At 44.6% G+C, this 21,470-nt stretch overlaps 1 protein-coding gene across 1 annotated transcript; it reads left to right on the top strand.

The window, feature by feature from the left end:
- The first annotated feature begins 624 nt into the window (after nucleotides 1-624).
- LOC136577705 (uncharacterized) lies at nucleotides 625-21,443 on the top strand. Its single transcript, XM_066577623.1, has 6 exons — nucleotides 625-675; nucleotides 3,660-3,940; nucleotides 15,313-15,516; nucleotides 15,931-15,953; nucleotides 18,806-18,853; nucleotides 20,650-21,443. Exons 1-6 carry the CDS (start codon nucleotides 653-655, stop codon nucleotides 20,860-20,862), a joined length of 792 nt encoding a protein of 263 aa, XP_066433720.1. The 5' UTR covers nucleotides 625-652; the 3' UTR covers nucleotides 20,863-21,443.
- The last annotated feature ends 27 nt before the right edge of the window (nucleotides 21,444-21,470 follow it).

The following is a 21,470-nucleotide window of genomic DNA, read 5'->3' on the forward strand; positions in this document are numbered from 1 at the left end:
AACATGGCAGATGTGGGGGGCAGTTTGGCAATCCCGAGTGGTGAGTAGTGGATCTGAGAATATGGTGACAGGGACAGGGCCATTGTGTGGGTGGGATCATAAATTCTGTTTACTGTCAAAGTTTTGTTAATGTTTCACACTTGAATTCTTTTGTCGGGATTACATTGCGTATGGTGGGACGGGGCGGGGCTGAAGGCCTCTCCATGCGTGCAGCCCGAAGTTCTGTTTCCCACATTACTAAAGAAGGGTTGGACCTGGCGGCTTGGAGGAGGCTATCTCTAAGAAGCCAAGTCTTGGGTGATCCCCTGCTGGCTTGGATGGAGGTGCCAGTAGTCCTCTAAGCTGCCAAGTTCCTCTTAATCCTCCCCCAGGACGAGAGATGTTACCAGTCTGGCCATAGTAAAGGGTGAGAATGATGGGGGTAAAAATTACACAGAAAACATGGAGGTGAGTAAAAGGGATGAAGGGGAGCTTGATAATGAGTAGTGTGAGTAAGGAAGAGTCTGCAGCTCCTCGCAGGAACATGAAGCCCACTGCTGAGATCCTGAGGGATAGTGATGTGGAGGAGGAAACCAGAAGGATGGAGAGAAGAGCTGCCTTCCAGTCCTGATGAATCCTCCCATGAAGACAGTGCGGATGAGGAAGGCAAGAAATGGCAAAAGTAGAAGAAAAATGGTAAGGGAAAACCGGATAGGAAAGCATGGGTCCTTCCTATATAGAGTAGATCATTCGGTTAGTTACTGTAAGCATATAAGTCACTGCTGTTGATGATGTGAGGAACGTCCTGTATGTAGTATTAATGTGACTGGGGGAGTGGGAAGGAGGGGGCAGCTCCTCATCATCCTCCTCCGGCAGCTCCTTTCACTTTCTGTATGAGATTACAGGGTGTAATCACAGAGACAGGAAACCTATCTTAAAACAGCTGAAATCAACGAGAACCAGGTAAGTGAACCTAATGTATCCTGTATACAATGTATCTGATATATACTGTGTCCTATATACAATGTATCCTATATACAATCCATCCTATATAGACTGTGTCCTATATACAATACACACTATATACCCTGTGTTCTATATACAATGTATCCTATATACATGGTGTCCTACATACAATGTATTCTATATACACTGTGCCCTATATACAATGTATCCTATATAGACTGCATCCTATGTACAATGCACACTGTATACACCGTGTCCTATATACAATGTATCCTATATACACAGTGTCCTGTATATTATGTATCCTATATAGTCTGTGTCCTGTATACAATTTATCCTATCTGCACCGTGTCCTGTAAACAATGTATCCTATATAGATTGTGTCCTCTATCCAATGCATCCTATATATAGCACATCCTGTATACAATGCAGCCTGTATAAACTGTCTCCTTAATACAATGTACCCTATATACACTGTGTCCTGTATACAATATATCCTATATACACTGTGTCCTATATACAATTCATCCTATATACACCATGCCCTGTATATAATGTATCCTATATAGACTGTGTCCTGTATACAATGTATCTAATCTACACCATGTTCTATATGCAATGCACTCTATATACACTGTGTCCTGTATATAATGAATCCTATATACACCATGTCCTGTATACAATACATCCTACATATACCACATTCTGTATACAATGTACCCTATATGCACTGTGTCCTATATATAATGCACCCTATGAATACTGTGTCCTGTATATGATGTACCCTATATACAATGTGTCCCCTATACAATGCATACCATACACACCATGTCCTATATACAATGCATCCTATATATATCATGTTCTGTAAACAACGTACCCTATATACACTATTTTTTTTATACATTATGCCCTATATACAATCTTTCCTTTATATACTCTGCCCTATGTATCCTATATACAATGTGTCTTCTATATAATGTATACTCTATTTACCATGTCTTATATATAATATATCCCATGTAGATTGCATCTTCTATGCGATGTATCCTAAATATGCCAAGTCCTGTATATAATGTATCATACATGGAATGTGTCCTATATACAATGTATCCTAAATACGAGTCCTGTATACAATGTATATGATGCATAGGAGCTGGGATTCACCTCTGAGCTCACTTGAATACTGCTGGGAGAACATAGTATATGAGTCCATCAATATCCAGTTCAGCCTGCCCCCCCGCCCCATCACATGTTGATCCAGAGGAAGGCAAGACACCACAGTGAGGTAGAAGCAAATTATTGTCATTTAAGGGAAAATACTCCTTCCCGATTCCAATTTGGCAATCGGAAAATTATTAGGACAAGTATTTATTCTCTGACATTTCCTGGTATTGTACATGTTAGGCGGAGGCGTCCCAGGGGCTGCAGGAACCACAGGGGTTAATATTACATCTTAGGCTAATTTCACACAGGCGAGTGTGAGATCGGGCCAAGTGTCGGCCAACGTGCCATGTCCCAGCGGATTCAAGACGTTTTTGTGTTAGAACCGCCCGGCGTCACTTCAGTGAAGTAGCGATCCTACCCAGTGAAGTAGGATCAGCAAGTGTTTCCCATTGTTTTTTTTAATAGGAAATCTCACATCGAACAATGCCATTCCCATTGAAAACAACGATCCGAGGGAATGCCCAAAGATACAACATATCACGTTTTGTTCCCGCACCGCGATGTAGGAAAAAGTTGCTCATGTATATAACCGCATTCAGAAGAATGGGGTTCATATTCATGTGAGATATAAGCATCTTGCAACGCACAAATCTTGCACGATTTCCTTGGTGTAAGTGGCCTTAGCGCAATCTCCAATAAGTATGTGGTAAACCACTGTGCATACAACGCAGCATTTTTCCATGGTATGGACCAGCATATTGCCGCGTATGGCAGCGACTTTGCTTGGGCATGGCAGCATATCTCATGCATGCTGTCATACTCATATACATGTGTACATCACCCACATAATACTCAATTTAAATACACTCATGTGAGCCTGGCCTTAGATTGAGAAACGCTAATTGTGGTTGATACGTGGACACACTGTGGAGTACTGACACCCTAACAGGCGCTGCAGGAACGCCCCTTTAATGCAGGGTTATAAAAGTAGATGATCCGGCAACATTTACTAAATAAGGGCCATTCTACATGAATGATTATCCTTCAGATCCTCGCTGGACTGTCAGAATCGGAATGATAATGATTCATGTGAACACAGACAGCGACCGAACGACGAATAAGCAATCATTGCTCCTGTGTGAAAGCGTCTAACAATCGTCCCGTATGAAAGGACCATAAAAAGATCAGCAACCGCAATGGTTAGAAGAAATCAGCAAAGCCTTTTCCCTCTCTGCAGTGTCCTCCTGGTCAGCTGGGGTTTATATAAAAAGTTGACCCTCTTAACTCTGTGGATGAGCAGCCGGAGGTCCCCTGTGGTCGCCTCTCCTGGAGCTGTCAATTATGAGCCACTGATATCCAATCAGTCACAGCCGAGCATTTCATAGGTGACATCACTTGTTGGTGTGCTGACATCACTTATTTGTCTGGCGACATCACTAGTTCCAGCTGTTGACTAGTTGTAGTTTATGTCCAACACTTCATGGTGCTGCTGGTGGCACGGAGCTCTGTTGCTGATCGACATATTTTGGGGTTCTGTGTTATTTTAGGGCCGCCTACAGATTGCAGGTAACGATGACGCTGGTTGGAATCTTCTCGAGGGAGGATGAATCTTGTTATCGGTGGCTGAGTGGACAACTTTTGGAAAGCAGAAATGTGCGGGACGTCCGGTCTGTGATCATCACAAACAACTCCCTGACATTTTATGAGGAGGCTTCTAAGTGCAACTTTGCCATCCTCTACCATTCAAAGACAAGAGGACGGATCAATGTCACTGATGTCACCGACTCCCTGTACGATATGGAGCTGCAGCATCTCAACACTGTTCACGGTGAGAATTACCCAAATCTCATTAGTAGTAGTCAGTCTGTGACCGTCTGCCTGTACCATTTGGTGTAGGTCCAGTAGAGTATGGCTAGTATTAGGACTGTCACGCGTTGGGGCGCTGTCTGCCTTAGCAAATGAGCCTCTAAGGTTGACTTGGCCCAGGATGAAACTACAAGTTCCCTTTCTGCCATCAGATTGTGGGGACTTTGTCTCACCTCTGGTTATATGATATTGCATTCAGTTGGCTTTTGCTGGTTGGTGGTTTCCCTGATGACAGTCCTGCAGTCAGAGAGGTCCTACTGGCTCCCCATCTTGCTTCTTGGTTACTTTGAAGATATAGTATCTCACTTAATGTGATCCCTGAAGAGGCAGGTAATGGTCATACATGGATATGACGGTGTAATCCTCATCTCCCACATTTATTGGCAGCGCAATCCCTTCTACAAATAGACCAACTAAGATAGTGTTTGCCACTAGGAAACACTTCTGGGGTACAACCACTCCTTATGCTCTGACTCTGTCTTTAGTGGGTTTAACCCTAGCAGCACCCCAATATCACCACTGTGTGGTCTTTTTAGTCACTTAGTTTGAACCTTTGTGTTCCCCAAAGCTGGAGATGTGATGTAAAGGGGTGGGATGTTAGTGTTGCTGATAGGATTGTTAATGATATGTGTATGTACCTTTAACCCCTTAACAACTGCCCATATGCCTTTTATGGCACCAACTAAAGGGCTTTATACTGATGCATACACCTTCTTAGGGTGCTGTATGAGAATACCAGCATGGGTCTCCTGTGCCAGAGGGCGGGAGTGTCCAGCTGTCTGGTGACAGCCTGGCAGCAGCTGTAATGACGCAGACCAGCAAAACCACCGATCCCAGCCTTTCAAGCCTTTACATGCTATGGTCAATGCGACTGTGGCATGTAGAGGGCTGACAGAGGGAGGCGGCTTTGCTGTCAGCCATCTGACCCCCAGACTGTGATCTCAGGGTGACTACAGGTTTGAAGATGGCCTCTGGGTTTGCCATTTCAGGAGGCTTAAGGCCCATTAAGAACAACGATTATCGCTCAACAGCCTCTTTTGAGCGATAATCGTTGTGTCTAACAGCACTGACATTGTGCAGTTTTTGTTAAGCAGTCGCTGAACATAGTCTTTCAGCATGCTGAAAGATAACGATGCACCTTATCATGAATTCACAGTGGGATACAACTGATACTATTGTTTCAGCTGTATCCCGCTTCCTGAACACAGGTGGGGTATGAAGAACACAGCTGTCCAGCTGTGTTCTTCCAACCCTGCTCGGAGCACTCGGCTGTATAACAGCTGGGCGCTCCGAGCAAAGAACAGCTGGATGCAGAAGACAAGTGGCCCTGCCTGTCTTCTGCTTCCCCTACTTGGAGCGCAAGGTGATCGCTCAACGTTTGAGCGATCACCTTGCGCTGTAAAAGAACACAACGATTAGCACTCAAAAGTCGTTCAAAAGACATCTTTTGAGTGATAATCGTTGTGTCTAAACCAGGCTTAACATGGCTCAGCCTCTGGCTGAGCTTTATACGCCGTAATACAGTGCAATACTGAAGTATTGAAGTACATTATAAAACAATCAAAAGTGCTGAACTTCAAGTCTTGTAGTGGGACAAGAATTAAATGCAAAGTAAAGTGTAAAAAATCCAAACAAAAAACAGCAGTCAAAACCCCAACTCCCCCCACTTAGGCTACTTTCACTCGGCCGAGTGTGATATTGGGCCATGAAACGCGGTCCGATATTGCGCACATGCGATGTCCCCACAGATGCGAGGCATTTTTGTGTAAAAAATGCCTCCCATCACTTCAGTACAGTTGCGATGCTCCGGCGTGGTGAGGGTTTCCCATTGTTTTCAATAGAAAACCTTGCATCGCATTCGCGTGCACATCGCGCCCTGCAATATGTTTTCTGGCCCCATTGAAAACATAGGGCAATGCATTCCGAGGGAACTTGCCTCGATTTTTTTCCTGCATCGCATTCAAAGGAATAGAGTTTATATTCGTGCCAGATTTGTGCGTCTCACAGTGTACAAATCTCGCACAATTTTCACGGCCGTGCGAAAGTGGCCTTAGCTCAATATAAAAACTCAACACAAATTTGATATCACTGTGTTCGCACTAACCCGCACCGTGCAAGCCATGAGAAACAATTGTAGTAAAAACACATGTTTTTAAAAAAAAAAAAAAAGTGTGAAAAAGTAGCAGAAAGTATATCAATCAATTTAACATATTTTTTATTCTGCACGGTAATTGTCAAAATTGCAGATTTTGTTATTCTTGCATCAGAAAAAATTTAAATAAAAAGTTATCAAAATGTTATAAGTTCCTAAAAATTGGAGTAAATTAAGACTTGAGTTCATCCTCCAAAAGCAAGCCCCCATAAAGCTCGATAGAAAAATAAACCTGTTACGGCTCTTGAAATGCAGCAACACAAAAGCAAATCTATTTAAAAAAGTGGTTTTAGTGTCCAAAAATAGTAACACATAAAAAACTGTATAAACTTGGTGTAGCCGAAACCGGAGAATATCACATTATTTTGCATACAAAAATGAAATGCAAAAAGCAGTGGTGTATTTTTTTTTTTAGGAATGCCCCTCATGCTGAGGACTATGATCTGGTCATGTAGGGTGCGGCCAGTATACTGGCAAGTTGTTCTTAAAATCACAGACTCCCTCCTGCACACCCCAAGTATTCCACACAATGGAGCGCTACAGGTGTGTCCCAAAAACAGGAGGGCAGATAACTGCCATCTCCTCAGCATGCAGTGCGGCTTTTAAACGCTGAGGGAACCCAGGGTGGCAGTAACAATGTGGTGCACTTTTTGAGGTGCAGGGCAGCCTGGCGAACTGATATGGCATCATTAATAGGTTGCTAGTCTGCATGGCGCACTACAAGTACTAGAGTGGTCTGACACTTTGTATCTACTCTGTGCAGGAGAATACACCAAGCAGCTACCCCAGGTATTATTGTATCTTGTCACCACCCGAAGCAAGGGGTTTGACAGGGCTTTCATGGAGGAACGCCCCTGTCACACCCCCAGCTCCCGATTGGCTGAATTCTGCAAGGTCCTGGAAGGTGTTACCAGGCTGTCTAGTGATTTTTGCCTGGGCAGGAGGGTTAGGGTAACTCTTGCAGTTATCCTTAAATTATCTGCTGTTAATGCTTCTATGTTACAGGTAATAATGTAGGCTTCACTGGAAAACTAATCCCTAACCCTTCTGCACAGCAAAAAGCAAAATACTGTTGCTGGGGAACCCACACCCCGCCGCTGCTGCCAAAACTGTAGTCCCCCATGCTGCGTGTCTCAGGCGTGTGGGGGCCTCACTAGCGCTCAGCAGCACTCACATGTGGCAACCGGCGGGTCTCTCAGCTGCCTTCTCCCTCACTGCATCAGGAGGCGCACGGCCGCTAGGAGCGCTGACATCTGCCGACCGCTGGCTCTGCGTGCTGGCTTCTCCCCCACTGCATCAGGAGTCGGACGGCCGACAGCGGGGCAGGTACAAAGAGCGGACGTGGGAGAGTACAGCTGCTAGGGACAGTCATCGCCAGCCAGATAAAGGGGACTGCCGTTGAGAGAGTAAAGCCGCCAGAGAGAGTCACAGTGGGGTTGCTAATGGTAAGGGGAGATGGGAGGCCACAGTTACAGCACCGCTGCTGAGAGGATGCCAGTGGCAACAGTCCGGGCTGCAGTGGGGGATAGCAGTGGGACACTCACAGCAGGAAACCACAGTGCTCAGTGCCAGTACCTGTGAGCCCGAGCAAGGGGAGCCAGCGGTGCAACCAATCACGAACAGGGGGCATGTCTGGCCAGTCAAGCAGCCTGTATCTTGTCTCCACCCCTACTTCTGTTGGTGACAAGAAACAATAATACCGCCACCCCGCTCTATATTAAGAGGCTGTGTGAGTGGCTATCTCATTGGTGTCCCTCACAGGTGTAATTGTGACCCTTTACTTATATATATATACAATGAAATTAAAAAAAAACTCCTTATCTGCTTTACTATTTGCTAAGTAGAGTATATTTCCAAAACAAAGTTCATAGTTAGTCTTCCTGAGTAGACACTCGTGTGAGCGAAAGTCAGTCACAGATTTTCTTCTTCAGGCCTTGTAAACTTCTGATTCTATAAAATACCTGATTACGTGTGTCACAGAAGTTAGACAATGGAGTGGGGAACAAGATGGTGTACAAACACTATGGTTTCTCCCACACTAACTTACTGCTGTTTGGTATCATGGACAAAGCGCTAGAAATGTGGCCACCATAGTACAGTGGACCTCTTACTTTTCTTACCTTGCTCCCTTGGAGGCGCAGGCCTGTGAGGTTGAAGACATGAGGCCAATAACGGGACTGGGCACTGGCTTTATTCTCCTTCTTCTTAGACCATTGGTCTCGAAGCGCCATCCCCCATATTTCCTTGTTTTCCTCCTTTCTTTTCTTGTTTTCCTGCTGATAAATGTTCCTTTACAAGTACTTGGGATGGTGCTAGAGAGCGAACACTATTAACAGACAACAATAGATGCTGGAGGTCATGTAGTCTACCAGAACAATCCCAATATAAGCAGACAAGCTTACACCCCACACCCTCCGCCATGTTGGGCTGAAACACAGTACTTTAAATAATGTCTACTACTCATGTGAGAAACGCGTCTGCCCTACTCTGCTGCGCTCTCACACTCACTGGGATAGCAGCATATCAATAAGGGGAGGATACACATGAGGTTGTAATGTCCCTCACAATGATTTCTGTAATAGAGACGACTGTGCAGGAAGATGTTATAGCAGTAAAACCTTGTACTACCGGCATCCCTACTTTCAAAGGTGACCCCAAAATATCCCTACAACGCCCTGAAATGAAAGCTATCCTAACAAAGCTCCATAGGTGCACATACTACCTCCTCTCCATCGCATGTATACAGCTTCACCACTGCCCCCTTACATAGCAGTATAACATGACCAGGGTAGACCCGAGTAGCCATTCTGTAGCCAACCGACCTTTACCTTAAAGAATGACACCACACAAAATTATTCGGATAATTTGGCCACAGCAGCCATTTATTAATTTTTTAACATTAATAAAATAAATAATCTTCCTTTTTAACCACTGAGAGGGGGATCCTTGTAGCCACAAAATCTGGTGCTTAAATAATTTCTTGATGGAAAATCGAACCTTGCCCACAATCGTCCTAACCAATTCGTGGACACCACTAGCCGCCCTAACATCTGAAGGTGTTTCTGGTCTAATTGGTGACATCTGATCCAGTTCTGTATCTCAGCTAAGATAAGTCTAAGGCGATATTCACAGCAAATGAGAGCAGAGGAGTGATACAATTCTTGTTTCTGCAAGGAAAGTCTGCGAAGGATATTCATGGTGATATGTCGCAGACATTGGGGGATCAATGCCCTTCATATTCTACAGTTAAGAGCTGGGTTGCCAAATTTAAAACGGGCCACTTCAGCACCAATGATGAGGAATGTCCTGGACGACCGAGAGAGGTTGTTGTTCCGGAGATCGTCAATGCCGTGCACAACCTCATACTGGAGAATCGGCCAATTTCAGGTAAACAAATAGCAGACATCATGGGGATTTCTCATGAATACGTTTGTGTCATCATCCATGAACAGTTGAACATGAAGAAGCTATCTGCAAAGTGGGTCCCCAAATGTTTGACAACAGACCAGAAAAGTATGTGAGTGAAAACTCCCCGGTCCATTTGTCAGCGTTTCCAGACTGATAAGAACTTCCTGGATCGACTGGTTACTATGGATGAGCCTGAAACCAAGGAGCAGTCAAGAGTGGAGGCACAGTGGTTCTCCTCGCCCAAAGAAGTTCAACCACTAAGGTGATGGCGTCTGTGTTCTGGGATAAGGAGGGCGTGCTGCTAGTGGACTACCTTCAAAATGGTTCCACCATCAATGCAAGGTATTACATTGAACTTTTGGACCAATTGAAGGCAGCTCTGAAGGCCAAAAGGCGCGGCAAGCTGTCCAAAGGAATCTTGTTCCTGCAAGACAACGCCTCTGCTCACACTGCACAGGCGACCATAGCAAAACTGGTGGAGCTCGGCTTCCAGCTGGTTGACCACCCACCTTATTCACCAGATCTAGCTCCCTCCGACTATCATCTGTTTCCAAACCTGAAGAAACACCAAGGGTACCAAATTTCACACCATTTCTGATGCCATGGCTGCTACGGATGACTGGTTTGAGGCACAACCAAAATCCTTCTTTTTGCAAAGCTTACAGAACTTAGAATACCGAAGTTTGTTGTTATCAGTGGACAGTATGTGGAATAAATGTAAAGTTTCATCTTCCTATCTCGTTTCTTTCTGGGTAAAGCCAAAGACTTATCAGCAGCCCCTCGTATAACTCAAAATATGCAATGCTGCTTACTAACAGTCTATACTTTCATTATCTGCCGAGTGGCTTACTGCGCCATAACAACCGTAATAAACATAGATTCATAGACTGGTAGAGTTGGAAGGGACCTCCAGGGTTATCGGGTCCTCCGGGGTCATCTGGTCCAACCCCTTGCTCAGTGCAGGATATTAAATCATCCTATTACGAACTACGCAAGGCCTTTCACTAAAGATGGCACCACATTTAACACTTCAATAGCATTAACCCTTTCAGATAGTCCCATAAGCTCCGAGACCCCCAGCCTAACAGATGATTATTTACATAGCTGAACCGGGGAAAAGAGTGCACTCACGATTGGTACTCATAACCACTTTTATCCATAGTGCCCGGTCTTTTGCAGCGCTTCCCAAGCTGGTGGTGCAGCAGCGCACTCCTTCCCGTTGACAAAGTCCTTTCCTTCCCAGCATATTACACTCAGTACAAGACTCTTGCAATACTTTTGGCAGTCAGCTCTCAGCATCGGCCTCCGCAGCACTCTGTATAATTTTCGGTTCAGCAGCACTTGGTCCTTTAAGATCGTGGCAGCCCACTGGAGTATAGCACCTTTCCTTCTGCCCAGACCACTCTCAGTTGTCACTCCACTTGTTGGATAGATTGAGTCTGCTCCGCGGCCTGTGCCATGCTCCATGGTGGCAGCGGCCTCTACCACTTCAATAGGCTGGATGCCTGGATCGGAGTCTCTGCTCTTCTCTTTATCTGCTGCATCAAAGTCTCTCTAAAAGCTTCTGGCGCACTTTGCACTGGTTATTTCTCAGCTTTTATATCATTTCCCCACTCTCCCCCTAAAAACTGAGCTTTCTCTTGCAGTTGCGCAGCCACAGTCCAAGGCTTTATTTTAATGCTGGCTGGGTACATATGCCCTTTTCCAGGATGGCCTTAACTGTAGAGTCATGTCAAAGGGTGGGACCTAAGATCTCCTACCATTGTCTGGCAGTTTACTGCATCAGAGCTGAACTCCATTAAATCATTGACGACAATGGAAGTTCTTAAATGACCACTCTGGCGAAAACACATTTTTCTATCCCTGCCCTCCTCTCACCTGATTGCCTGTCACACCCATTTGGTCTCTTTTTGACACTTTAGCCCCTTCCATGCAGTGCAGCCTCCTATCTAATACTTATCAGGCATCATCTAGATGGTGAGGTTTTTTCTTTCACTTTCACATTAACCCCATAATGCAACAGGACACCATTAGCTAAAGTAATACTCTGCTTGGGACAGTTTAATTATCATTATCTTCTATATTCACCTAAATAAGCTAAAGACGATAAGTACACAGTCAGGAGGATGAGCTGTGATCTCCTCTATTATACTTTCAAAGAAACAAAGAATGGCTGCTCCTCCGTGAAAAAAATCTCAAAGCCTTTTTTTAACAAGTGCTTCTAATTTAAAAAGCTCATCTTGGTTGGAACAAAAAGGGTCCTTTAATTGGGGTAAATCCCGATGCAATACATGTAGTAGAACTCGTAACACATTTAATTTCAGTAATAGTCTCATGTCTCAATGTTTCTCCATTTCAACTTATAGAAAATGTGAAAGTATAAACATCATTTATATCATAGAATGTCCTACATGTAAAATGAAGTATGTAGGCTGCACAAGCCATAAACTAAAAATAAGAATAACTGAACATTTACGGTACATACAAAGGTGAGGTTGTGGAAGACAGTTTCACATCTACATGCAGCAGTAAAGCGTAGTGGAGAGCAGTACAATAATGAGTGTCTGCAGGCAGCAGTGAAGCATGGTGGAGAGCGGCACAATAATGAGTGCCTGCAGGCAGCAGTGAAGTATAGGGGAGAGTGACACAATAATGAGTGTCTGCAGGCAGCAGTGAAGCATGGTGGAGAGTGGTACAATAATGAGTGTCTGTATGCAGCAGTAAGCATGGTGGAGAGCTGTACAATAAGGAGTGTCTGCAGGCAGCAGTGAGGCATAGTGAAGAACGGTACAATTATGAGTGTCTGCAGGAAACAGTGAAACATGGTATTAGTGCATCTTGATGCCACCAGGAGACTAGAGGTTTGACAGGAGGAACGCCCCTGTTACACCTCTTGCTCCCTATCGGTTGACGTCAGAAGGATGTTGATTGTTGCCAGCCGTGACCGGTTAAGGTTACAGATTATGTTGTAACATGCAAGCATTTACAACTAATGATGTTATTCTAAAAGGGAAATCATCCCTAACCCTAACCAGCCACGGCTGGCAAAAATCAATATCTAGAGGAGCCATAAATACCTCTTGCAGTGCCGTTGATGTTGTTCCCCCGCCGCGGCGCAGGTGAGACAACGCACAGCCTCACTGCTGATCGGAGGTAGCAGCGGCGAACGTCCGTGGAAAAAGCAGCAAGCGGATGTAAGGGCCGGGGAGCCGCCAAAGTGAGCCGGGACAGAAGATGTCACGTGGGCAGTCCGCAGACATAAGCGCCGCACAGAACACAATGGAGCGGCAGACCGTTTATGAGAAGCAGCAGCGGCTGAGAACACACCGCTGGGGACGTAACAGCTGCAGTGGGGCGCCCGGAGAGATAAGCAGCTACAGCTGCTTATATAAGGCACTTGTCAGACCTCACATGGAATACTGCGTACAATTCTGGACACCGGTGCTCAGGAAAGATGTCACAGTGCTTGAGGGGGTTCAAAGAAGAGCGACTAAACTAATACATGGAATGACGGGACTGGAATACCCAGAGAGGCTATCCAAATTGGGACTATTTACTCTAGAAAAAAGAAGGTTAAGAGGCGACCAAATAACCATGTATAAGTACATGAGGGGACAACACATGGATCTCTCCCGCGATCTGTTTACACCCAGGACCACGACGGTAACAAGAGGACATCCGCTACGATTAGAGGAAAGTAGGTTTCATCACCAACACAGAAAGGGGTTCTTTACTGTAAGAGCAGTTAGACTGTGGAACTCTCTACCGGAGGAAGTGGTGATGGCAAAATCCATAGAGGAGTTTAAAAGGGGACTTGATGTCTTTCTGGAGAAGAAGGATATTACAGGATATAAATATTAGGTTAAGTGTCAATCCTGGTATATAGGCAGGTAGGAACTATTAGGGGTTGATCCAGGGAACAGTCTGATTGCCATTAGGGAGTCGGGAAGGAATTTTTTCCCCAAAAGGGCTAATTGACTTCTGGCCTTGGGGTTTTTTGCCTTCCTCTGGATCAACACAGTAGGATAGACAGGCTGGACTAGATGGACAATGTCTTCATTCGGCCTTACATACTATGTTACTATGTAGCAGGGAACCCAGGCCCGGGTAAGTAACAGCAGGATTGGCGATTACAGGGTCGGGGGAAAAAACAACAGCCGTGGGGAGATGTTTTACCAGCTGGGGGGAGCAGCAGCGGGGTTTTCAGCTAGAGGACAATGGATAATAATACTAACCTGCCAGGACCTACTGCCGAGCCTTCTTCTGCAGCCAATAACCTTGAAGGGGTGTCACCAGGCAGTCAGTCTTGACTCCACCAGTACTTCCTGGTGGCATCAAGATACACTAATACCGTGAAGCATGATGGAGAGCTGTACAATAATGAGTGTCTGTAGGCAGCCATGAAGCATGGTGGAGAGTGGTAAAATACTGAGTGTCTGCCGGCAGCAGTGAAGCATGGTGGAGAGCAGTACAATAATTAGTGTCACCAAACAGCAGTGAATTATGGTAGAGAGCGGTACAATAATGAGTGTCTGCAGGCAGCAGTGAGGTATGGTGGAGTGCGGTACAATAATAAGTGTCAGCAGGCAGCAGTGAAGTCTGATGAAGAGCTGTACAATAATGAGTGCCTTTGGATAGCAGGTAATCATGGTGGAGAGTGGTACAATAATGAGTGTCTGCAGGCAACAGTGAAGCATGGTAGAGAGCGGTACAATAATGAGTGTCTGCAGGCAGCAGTGAAGCATGGTGGAGAGCGGTACAATAATAAGTGTCTACAGGCAGCAGTGAAGCATGGTGGAGAGCAGTACAATAATAAGTAATAATAATAATAATAATCTTTATTTGTATAGCGCCAACTTATTCCGCAGCGCTTTCAGGCATGGATAAATGCAAAACAATACAACAATTACAATATAAGGTACATTGGGTTAGACACAAATGGGTTGAGGGTGGTACAGGAGGTGCAGGGGGTGGGGAACACAGGCAATAGGAAATTTTATGTACAGATCATTTATCAGAAGGCAAACAGGATGGAGCACCATAGGGAGGGGCGAGGGACTAGGTCAGGAGATTTGGTATGCTTCCCTGAAGAGGTGCGTTAATAAGTGTCTGCAGGCAGCAGTGAAGCATGGTGGAGAGCGGTACAATAATGAGTGTCTGCGGGCAGCAGTGAAGCATGGTGGAGAGCGGTACAATAATAAGTGTCTGCAGGCAGCAGTGAAGCATGGTGGAGAGCGGTACAATAATGAGTGTCTGCAGGTAGCAGTGAAGCATGGTGGAGAGCAGTACAATAATAAGTGTCTGCAGGCAGCAGTGAAGCATGGTGGAAAGTGGTACAATAATGAGTGTCTGCAGGCAGCAGTGAAGCATGGTGGAAAGTGGTACAATAATGAGTGTCTGCAGGCAGCAGTAGGCAAGACGGAGAGCAGTACAATAATGAGTGTCTGCAGGCAGCAGCAAGCATGATGGAGAGCCGTACAATAAGGAGTGTCAGCAGGCAGCAGTAAGCATGATGGAGAGCCGTACAATAAGGAGTGTCAGCAGGCAGCAGTGAAGCATGATGAGAGCAGTACAATTTGTTAATTGACAAAAATAAACTATTAACACTTCTAGTTTTGGAAACATTCTTACTTTCCAGTTTTTTTCCACACCTGCCTAAAACCTTTGGACAGTACTGTATATAACAACCAATATAGGAGTGTACATATAGCACTCAGTATAGGACTACATTCGTTGCCTTCACATCTACTCTTCTCTTCACTGGTTCTCTCTAGGGAGGCAGAATGTTCTGGTTGTGATCGACGACCTGGACAGCAGCAACGAGGAGGAGAAAGCTAGAATTCTCACTTTTCAGCCAAAAATCAGAAACCTCGCCGAGGATCTGTTCCTCTTCAGCTCCGCAGATAAAGCCTCTCTTGGATACCAGCCATCAGCCCATGTCCTGAGAACACTGAATGATATGAAGAGGGTGGTAGAAGGTAATGGGACGATTCACAGACAAATCAGGGGGTCATCCAGCTCTATGGTCACTCGAAATGAAGCCTATTCAGAGACGATACTACGTAGATACTGCGAGACGATACTATGTACTAGCAGACAATACTATGAGATGGGACTATGGGACTGTTCTGTGAGATGATGTAGCGAGGCAATACTATGAGATGATGAGTACTATGAGACAGTAGTGCAGGATGATACTACAAGAGGGTACTATGAGATGATGGACCTTACAAGATGCCAGACGATATTACGAGAGGGTACTATGACATGATGGATACTAGGAGATAGTACTACCAGACATACTATATGATGGTATAAAGATAGAATACTAGGAGATGATAATACAAAACTATTGTCAAATTTTAACAAGAAACTCTTCTTCTTCTCCACAGGTGCCAAGGAAAGGTCCAACCTTGTAAGTGCCAAACACAGACTGCGCAGACTGCACACAGCGTATGGCGCATCCAGAACCCCTATATCTAGCTATACACGGCCACATGTCCAGCTCTGATGGGCACCAGTGCTGCACTTACATCAATGGGCAGATTTACTAATACTGTCTAATAGTCAGTGCAAACTTTATCCCAGTGGATAATAAATCTGTCAATGTTTAACCCCTTCCCGCTCCAGGGCATAAGTTTACATCCTGGCAGCTGGGTACTTACCGCAACAGGGCGTAAACGTACGTCCTGGGGATAGCGCGAGATCACTTATGATCTCGCGCTATCCCGCAGCGGGAGCCGGCTGTCAGTCATAGCTGGCCTCCCGCTGCAACAGCAGGGGTGCATCTGAGATGCGCCCCCCGCTGTTAATCCCTTCCCTGCTGCGATCTATGCAGATCGCGGCAAGGGAGGTGTTCACTGAGGGAGCGCGCTCCCTCTGTGAAGATGCCGGGCTCTCGCGATATAGTCGCAGGGAGCCCGGCTGGTTGCCATGGCAACAGGACACCAGACACTGGAGTCCTGTATTGCCATAGCCTGTGATTGCTGTATAAATGATAAGGCATAGCAGGGCAGTAGCCCTGCCATGCCTTATCACAGCAATCATCAGTACAGTGTTGTAAGTCCCCCAGGGGGACATAAGTTGTGTAAAAAAAAAGAAAAATGAATAAAAAAGAAAAATGTAAAAAAAAAAGTAAAAAAACCCTTTTTTATGCTTTTTCTCATATTAGCATAAAAAAGGGAAAAAAAATTACCCCCCCCCCCATATTTGGTATTTACGCGTCCATAACGACACAAACAATAAATTGCACATGATTTTGACTGAAAAAAACGCTAAAAAACTGAGGCAAAATGGAAAATTCCTTTAGGTTCTTAAAAACTACTGCACATCGCCCAGTAAGAGACAGGCTGTTGAAATCAGTATTTCTGCCACTACGTTATGCTGCCATCAGTGAGGTCCTCATAAAGGACACGGTGGATTTGTTTTAAATAATTAACAATGCTGTTGTGTAGCGTTTTGTTTCATGTTGTCTTCCTGGTCCTCAGCATACAGATGGAACTTGGGATGCCTTCAGACAGGAAAACTTTTTTCGTGTCAATCAAAATGTTATTCTTTTGTAACAAATATAGAAATGTATACATGTTACAGTTTAATAAATAAATATTGTCAAAAAAAAAAAGCTAATTTTTTAGCATTTTGCCTCACTAAAAACGCTATAAAAGTGATCAAAAAAGCTGAATGTATCCCAAAATGGTACCAATAAAAACTACAGCTCGTCTCGCAAAAAATAAGCCCTCATAGAGCTCCGTCCATGGAAAAATAAGAAAGTTACAGGACTTTGAATTTAGAAAAAAAAAAGATTTCCAAAAAAAGGGTTTTTATTGCGGAAAAGTGGAAAAATCTTTAAAAAAAAATAATTTTGGTATCATTGTAACCGTACCGACCCGCAGAAACCCAAAAGTGGCACAGATAAAAACTACAGTTCGCCACGCAAAAAACAAGCCCTTATACGGCCGCATCGACGGAAAAATAAAAAAGTTATGTTTTTTGAAAAATGGAGAAGAAAATCTGCCAAAAATCATTGCGTCCTTAAGTCCAAAATAGGCCATGTCATTAAGTCTAACTTCATACCACCTATTAGTTGGCTTAGCTTGCAACACAAAGTACGCCATCCTTCTTCTGCATTTGTGGGCACGCGATGTCACATTTAGGCCACGCCCCCTTCTTATAACGGAATGTTCCTTTGTAGGATTTGAACAAAAAGTGTCTGAAAGTGTCTAAACACATCGTAAATGTGGTTCAAGGCATGGTCAGAAATTTCGCTACAAAACTTCCATTTTCAATAATAAATCTTCCCCGTTGTGTAAATGTGACAACCAGCAGCCATCTGTGTCTGTGAGAATACACATAACAGCACATACAGTATATACAGATATATACATACATGCATATAGATATAAACTTACATCCATATGTTCACAGGCAGGCAGTCATGTATCTATGCAGGCAGCCAGGCCAGAACGATGTCCGCCTCCACTCAGTGAGCGATGATCGCTCCTGTGTAATCCCAACAATCATCCAGTGAAAAAGGGCCCTAAACCTGCAGTTCTACTTATTTGGGGTGACGTTAGCATAAAAGCAATTGACCCCCACAGTCCTTGAAACCGTCACCCCGGAGTGGAAGCCTCCTGAGAGTACAGGATAAAGGGCATCTCCTGGATTCTGTAAATATGGGAGCAAGGAAAAAGTGTCTGAAAGCCAGAAGGTTCCTCGATCCCAACAGTCTCCTCAGATTGGCTAATGCTGTCAGATAGATGCACTAGGAAGAGGGGGAGATCTTAAAGGGTTTGTCCACTTTTCTATAAATTGACCTACAATGTGAAAAAAACAAAACTTGAGACAACTTATGACCCTGGATGGTCATCGAGCTCCTATGTGAGGTCATGTAGACTCGCTGGCCTTGCTTTTTTAGAGTAAGACAAAAGCTAAAATGAAAAGGTGCAGCAGTGATGGTGGAAGAGGGCGGAGCAGTGACTATGGTGGGAGTCCCACCAGCCCCATCACAACACTTCATGCACCCATTTCTATTAATGCAAACATATATATATATAAGGCGTATGTGTACACCTACCTTTTCATTGCTTTATATATTTTCTTACCCTCATTGCCCCTTGCAGTGGCATTTGTGTGTATTTTCTCTCTCTCTTCTATCCCTCTTCCCCTCTAGTCCCATTCATTTTTGAAATCCAACCAGTTCCCTCCCCGGCCCGTTATACACATTTCTTACTTCCTATTTTATTTTCACCATCTTTTCATCCTTTCTAGGTTCAGCTGCCCCTCCTACCTAGGATGGGAGAACCCAGAAATTATAAAGTAAGTGTTTATCCTTCCAGACATTGGGGCGTCTATATGTACACCCCCCACAACTCCCACGTTCCATTTCCCATCTACTTAAGAATTACATATGGACACATTATTTATATGTTTTATATTGATTTTTACTACTTGTGTTTATTCTGTATTTGTATAGTTGTTTATATACATGAACATTGTTTTATATTCCACATACATCTATGGAAGCCATAAGAATCATCTGCACTATACTAGTCATACTTTAAATTTATTCCTATTGATTTATTATATTTTTGTCTTTGTGTTTATCTTGTCCCTTTTCTCCTCGTAATCTGTAGAGATGAGCGAGTATACTCGCTAAGGGCAATTGCTCGATCGAGCATTGCCCTTAGCGAGTACCTGCCCGCTCGGGAGCAAAGGTTCGGCTGCCGGCGGGGAGTGGCGGGGGAGAGCAGGGAGGAGCGGAGGGGAGATCTCTCTCTCCCTCTCTCCCCCCCCGCTCCCTCCTGCTGACTGCCGCAACTCACCTGTCACCCGCGCCGTCACCTGAACTGAGCAACCGATCTAGCAATTGTCCTTAACGAGTATGCTCGCTCATCTCTAATAATCTGCTATTTTCCCTATGTACCTTTTGATCTGCTATAAACTATAGTCACCCGGCTGTCTGAGGAAGAGGTCTGTGTACCTCGAAACACATTACATTGCCGGCTTGATCTTGCATCATGAAATGAAGCGTCACTTGGATTATACATCTTTTCACCTACTCCATTCTCACACTCCTATTGGCCCCCTTTCTGGGACGCTCTTCTCTGTAACTATGGTAGAAGGTGCTGCAGTGTTTGGGGTCGAGGACAGGCAGCATTTGGGATAGAGGGTAGGATATAGTTCAAGATAGAGAGTGTCAATAACAAGAGTAAAGAGTGGGGTAGTGTTTGCATCAAAAGGTGTAGCAGTGACTGGGATGAAGTATGGGCGGTGGATGGGGCAGTACTTCAGATTGAAGGTGAGTCAATGATGTGACGGCATTCAAGGGGTTTGTCAAAAAAGAAGAAAAACTTTTATTCCTCCATTCTAAATATGCAATGTTTCGACCTTAGTAGATCGGTCATGTGATTGGGGGACATGACAGTAAGAAAGCAGTAGGGGGACATAATCTTCACTTGATCTAGTAGATCTTTGTTAACTATATATACTAAGGTAGAAATGTGCATTTTGGGTGAATGGAGCAGAGGATGGGTCAATGTTGTAGAAGGTGAGACACAGATGAGGTAGAGGGTGAAACCAGGATTCCATGTCAGATAGTGTTTGTGGTAGAGCGCAGGGTTGAGTGTCGAGGGTGAAGCAGTGACCAGGGTAAAGGATGAGGTAAAGTTTATGGTAGAGGGTAGGGCAGAGCTTGGCGTAGAAGGTGAGGCACTGACCATGGCAGAGGGAGAGGCATGGTTTAGGGTCAAGGGGGTCAATAACTGGGGTAGAGAGTGCAACAGTGTTTGCTTTAATGGGTGAGGAAGGGGGCAGGCTAGAGGGTGGAGCAGTGTGATAGGGCAATGAGATAGAGGGTGAGATAGGAACTGATTTAGAGGGTGGAGGGTGTTTATAGTAGAGGATAGGACAAGGTTTGACATTGAAGATGAGGCAGTGTTTATGGTAGAGGGTGGGACAATTACCATGGGGTTTTTAGTTTGGCACTTCTTGGTACATCGTCAGGAAATTCTATATGTCTAATCCTTTAGCAGAATTCGCTATATGGTCATGCTGAGCAATGTTTTGATTGGTTGTCGGTGGTGATGTAACCATGATGTTCTTTCCTCTTTTAGTTCGCCCCCTACGTGCTCATCTTCCTCGTTGTGGTAATTCTGCTGATCAGCCTAATCATATGGTTATCCACTCGTGCACCGGAAAGTACTTCTGTACCAGGGACTACTCTTCTTACGTACATCACGATGACCCCCGAACCTCATGGAAACACCACCATAATACATAATACTACCACAATATATAACACCACAGGATTGTATAACAGCACTTGACTATATAACACCACCGCCTAGGTGTAGCAGTTCCACATATCTTTATGTCTATCTAATTATCTACTGTAAACCCCGCCTACTGAGTGATGTAATGAGCTGCTGACAACTGGTCCGGCCCCTGAGCAGCCACTTATCTGTTTCCAGTACTGTCAGCCCCATTTCTTCATCCTAATTTCTGATCTGTCGCCATCTTGTTCATTTATTGTTATTCTGTGAATCTTTTATAATGATATTTGTGATTTCTGCCATCAGCGCTCTGTCCCTACATTCCAAGGGAATGTTCAGTAAGAAATAAATACAAGATCTGTTGATGGTGTGTGCATTATGTGGAAGACAGCAAGTAGAGTTCTGTCCATTAGGGGGCAGAATGGTAGCCCAGCACTGTTATCCTGTTGCACTAGGACCCTGAGTTTAAATCTGATGAAGGGTAAAATCTGCTTGGAGTTTGTTTTTTCTTTCCTCCCCATATTTAGCTTGTGAGCCCCAATGGGGACAGGGATTGATCCAGTGATGATGATCTCTGTGCTGCCCTCTGGCATCTGTGTGAGCTATATGAAAATAAATTAGATGAATTTACCAGATTATGGTGACTGTCGCACTTAGAACCG

The sequence above is a fragment of the Eleutherodactylus coqui genome, chromosome 8 (assembly GCF_035609145.1).
Source record: "Eleutherodactylus coqui strain aEleCoq1 chromosome 8, aEleCoq1.hap1, whole genome shotgun sequence".
Lineage (NCBI taxonomy): Eukaryota > Metazoa > Chordata > Amphibia > Anura > Eleutherodactylidae > Eleutherodactylus > Eleutherodactylus coqui.

What these genes read in the sequence shown, in the direction of transcription:
- LOC136577705 (XM_066577623.1), top strand. Translation starts at nt 653, where the DNA reads ATGGCAAAAGTAGAAGAAAAATG. An exon ending in GCATCTCAACACTGTTCACG is followed by an intron (nt 3,941 to 15,312) that starts GTGAGAATTACC and finishes GGTTCTCTCTAG; the next exon opens with GGAGGCAGAATGTTCTGGTT. An exon ending in GAGAACCCAGAAATTATAAA is followed by an intron (nt 18,854 to 20,649) that starts GTAAGTGTTTAT and finishes TTCCTCTTTTAG; the next exon opens with TTCGCCCCCTACGTGCTCAT.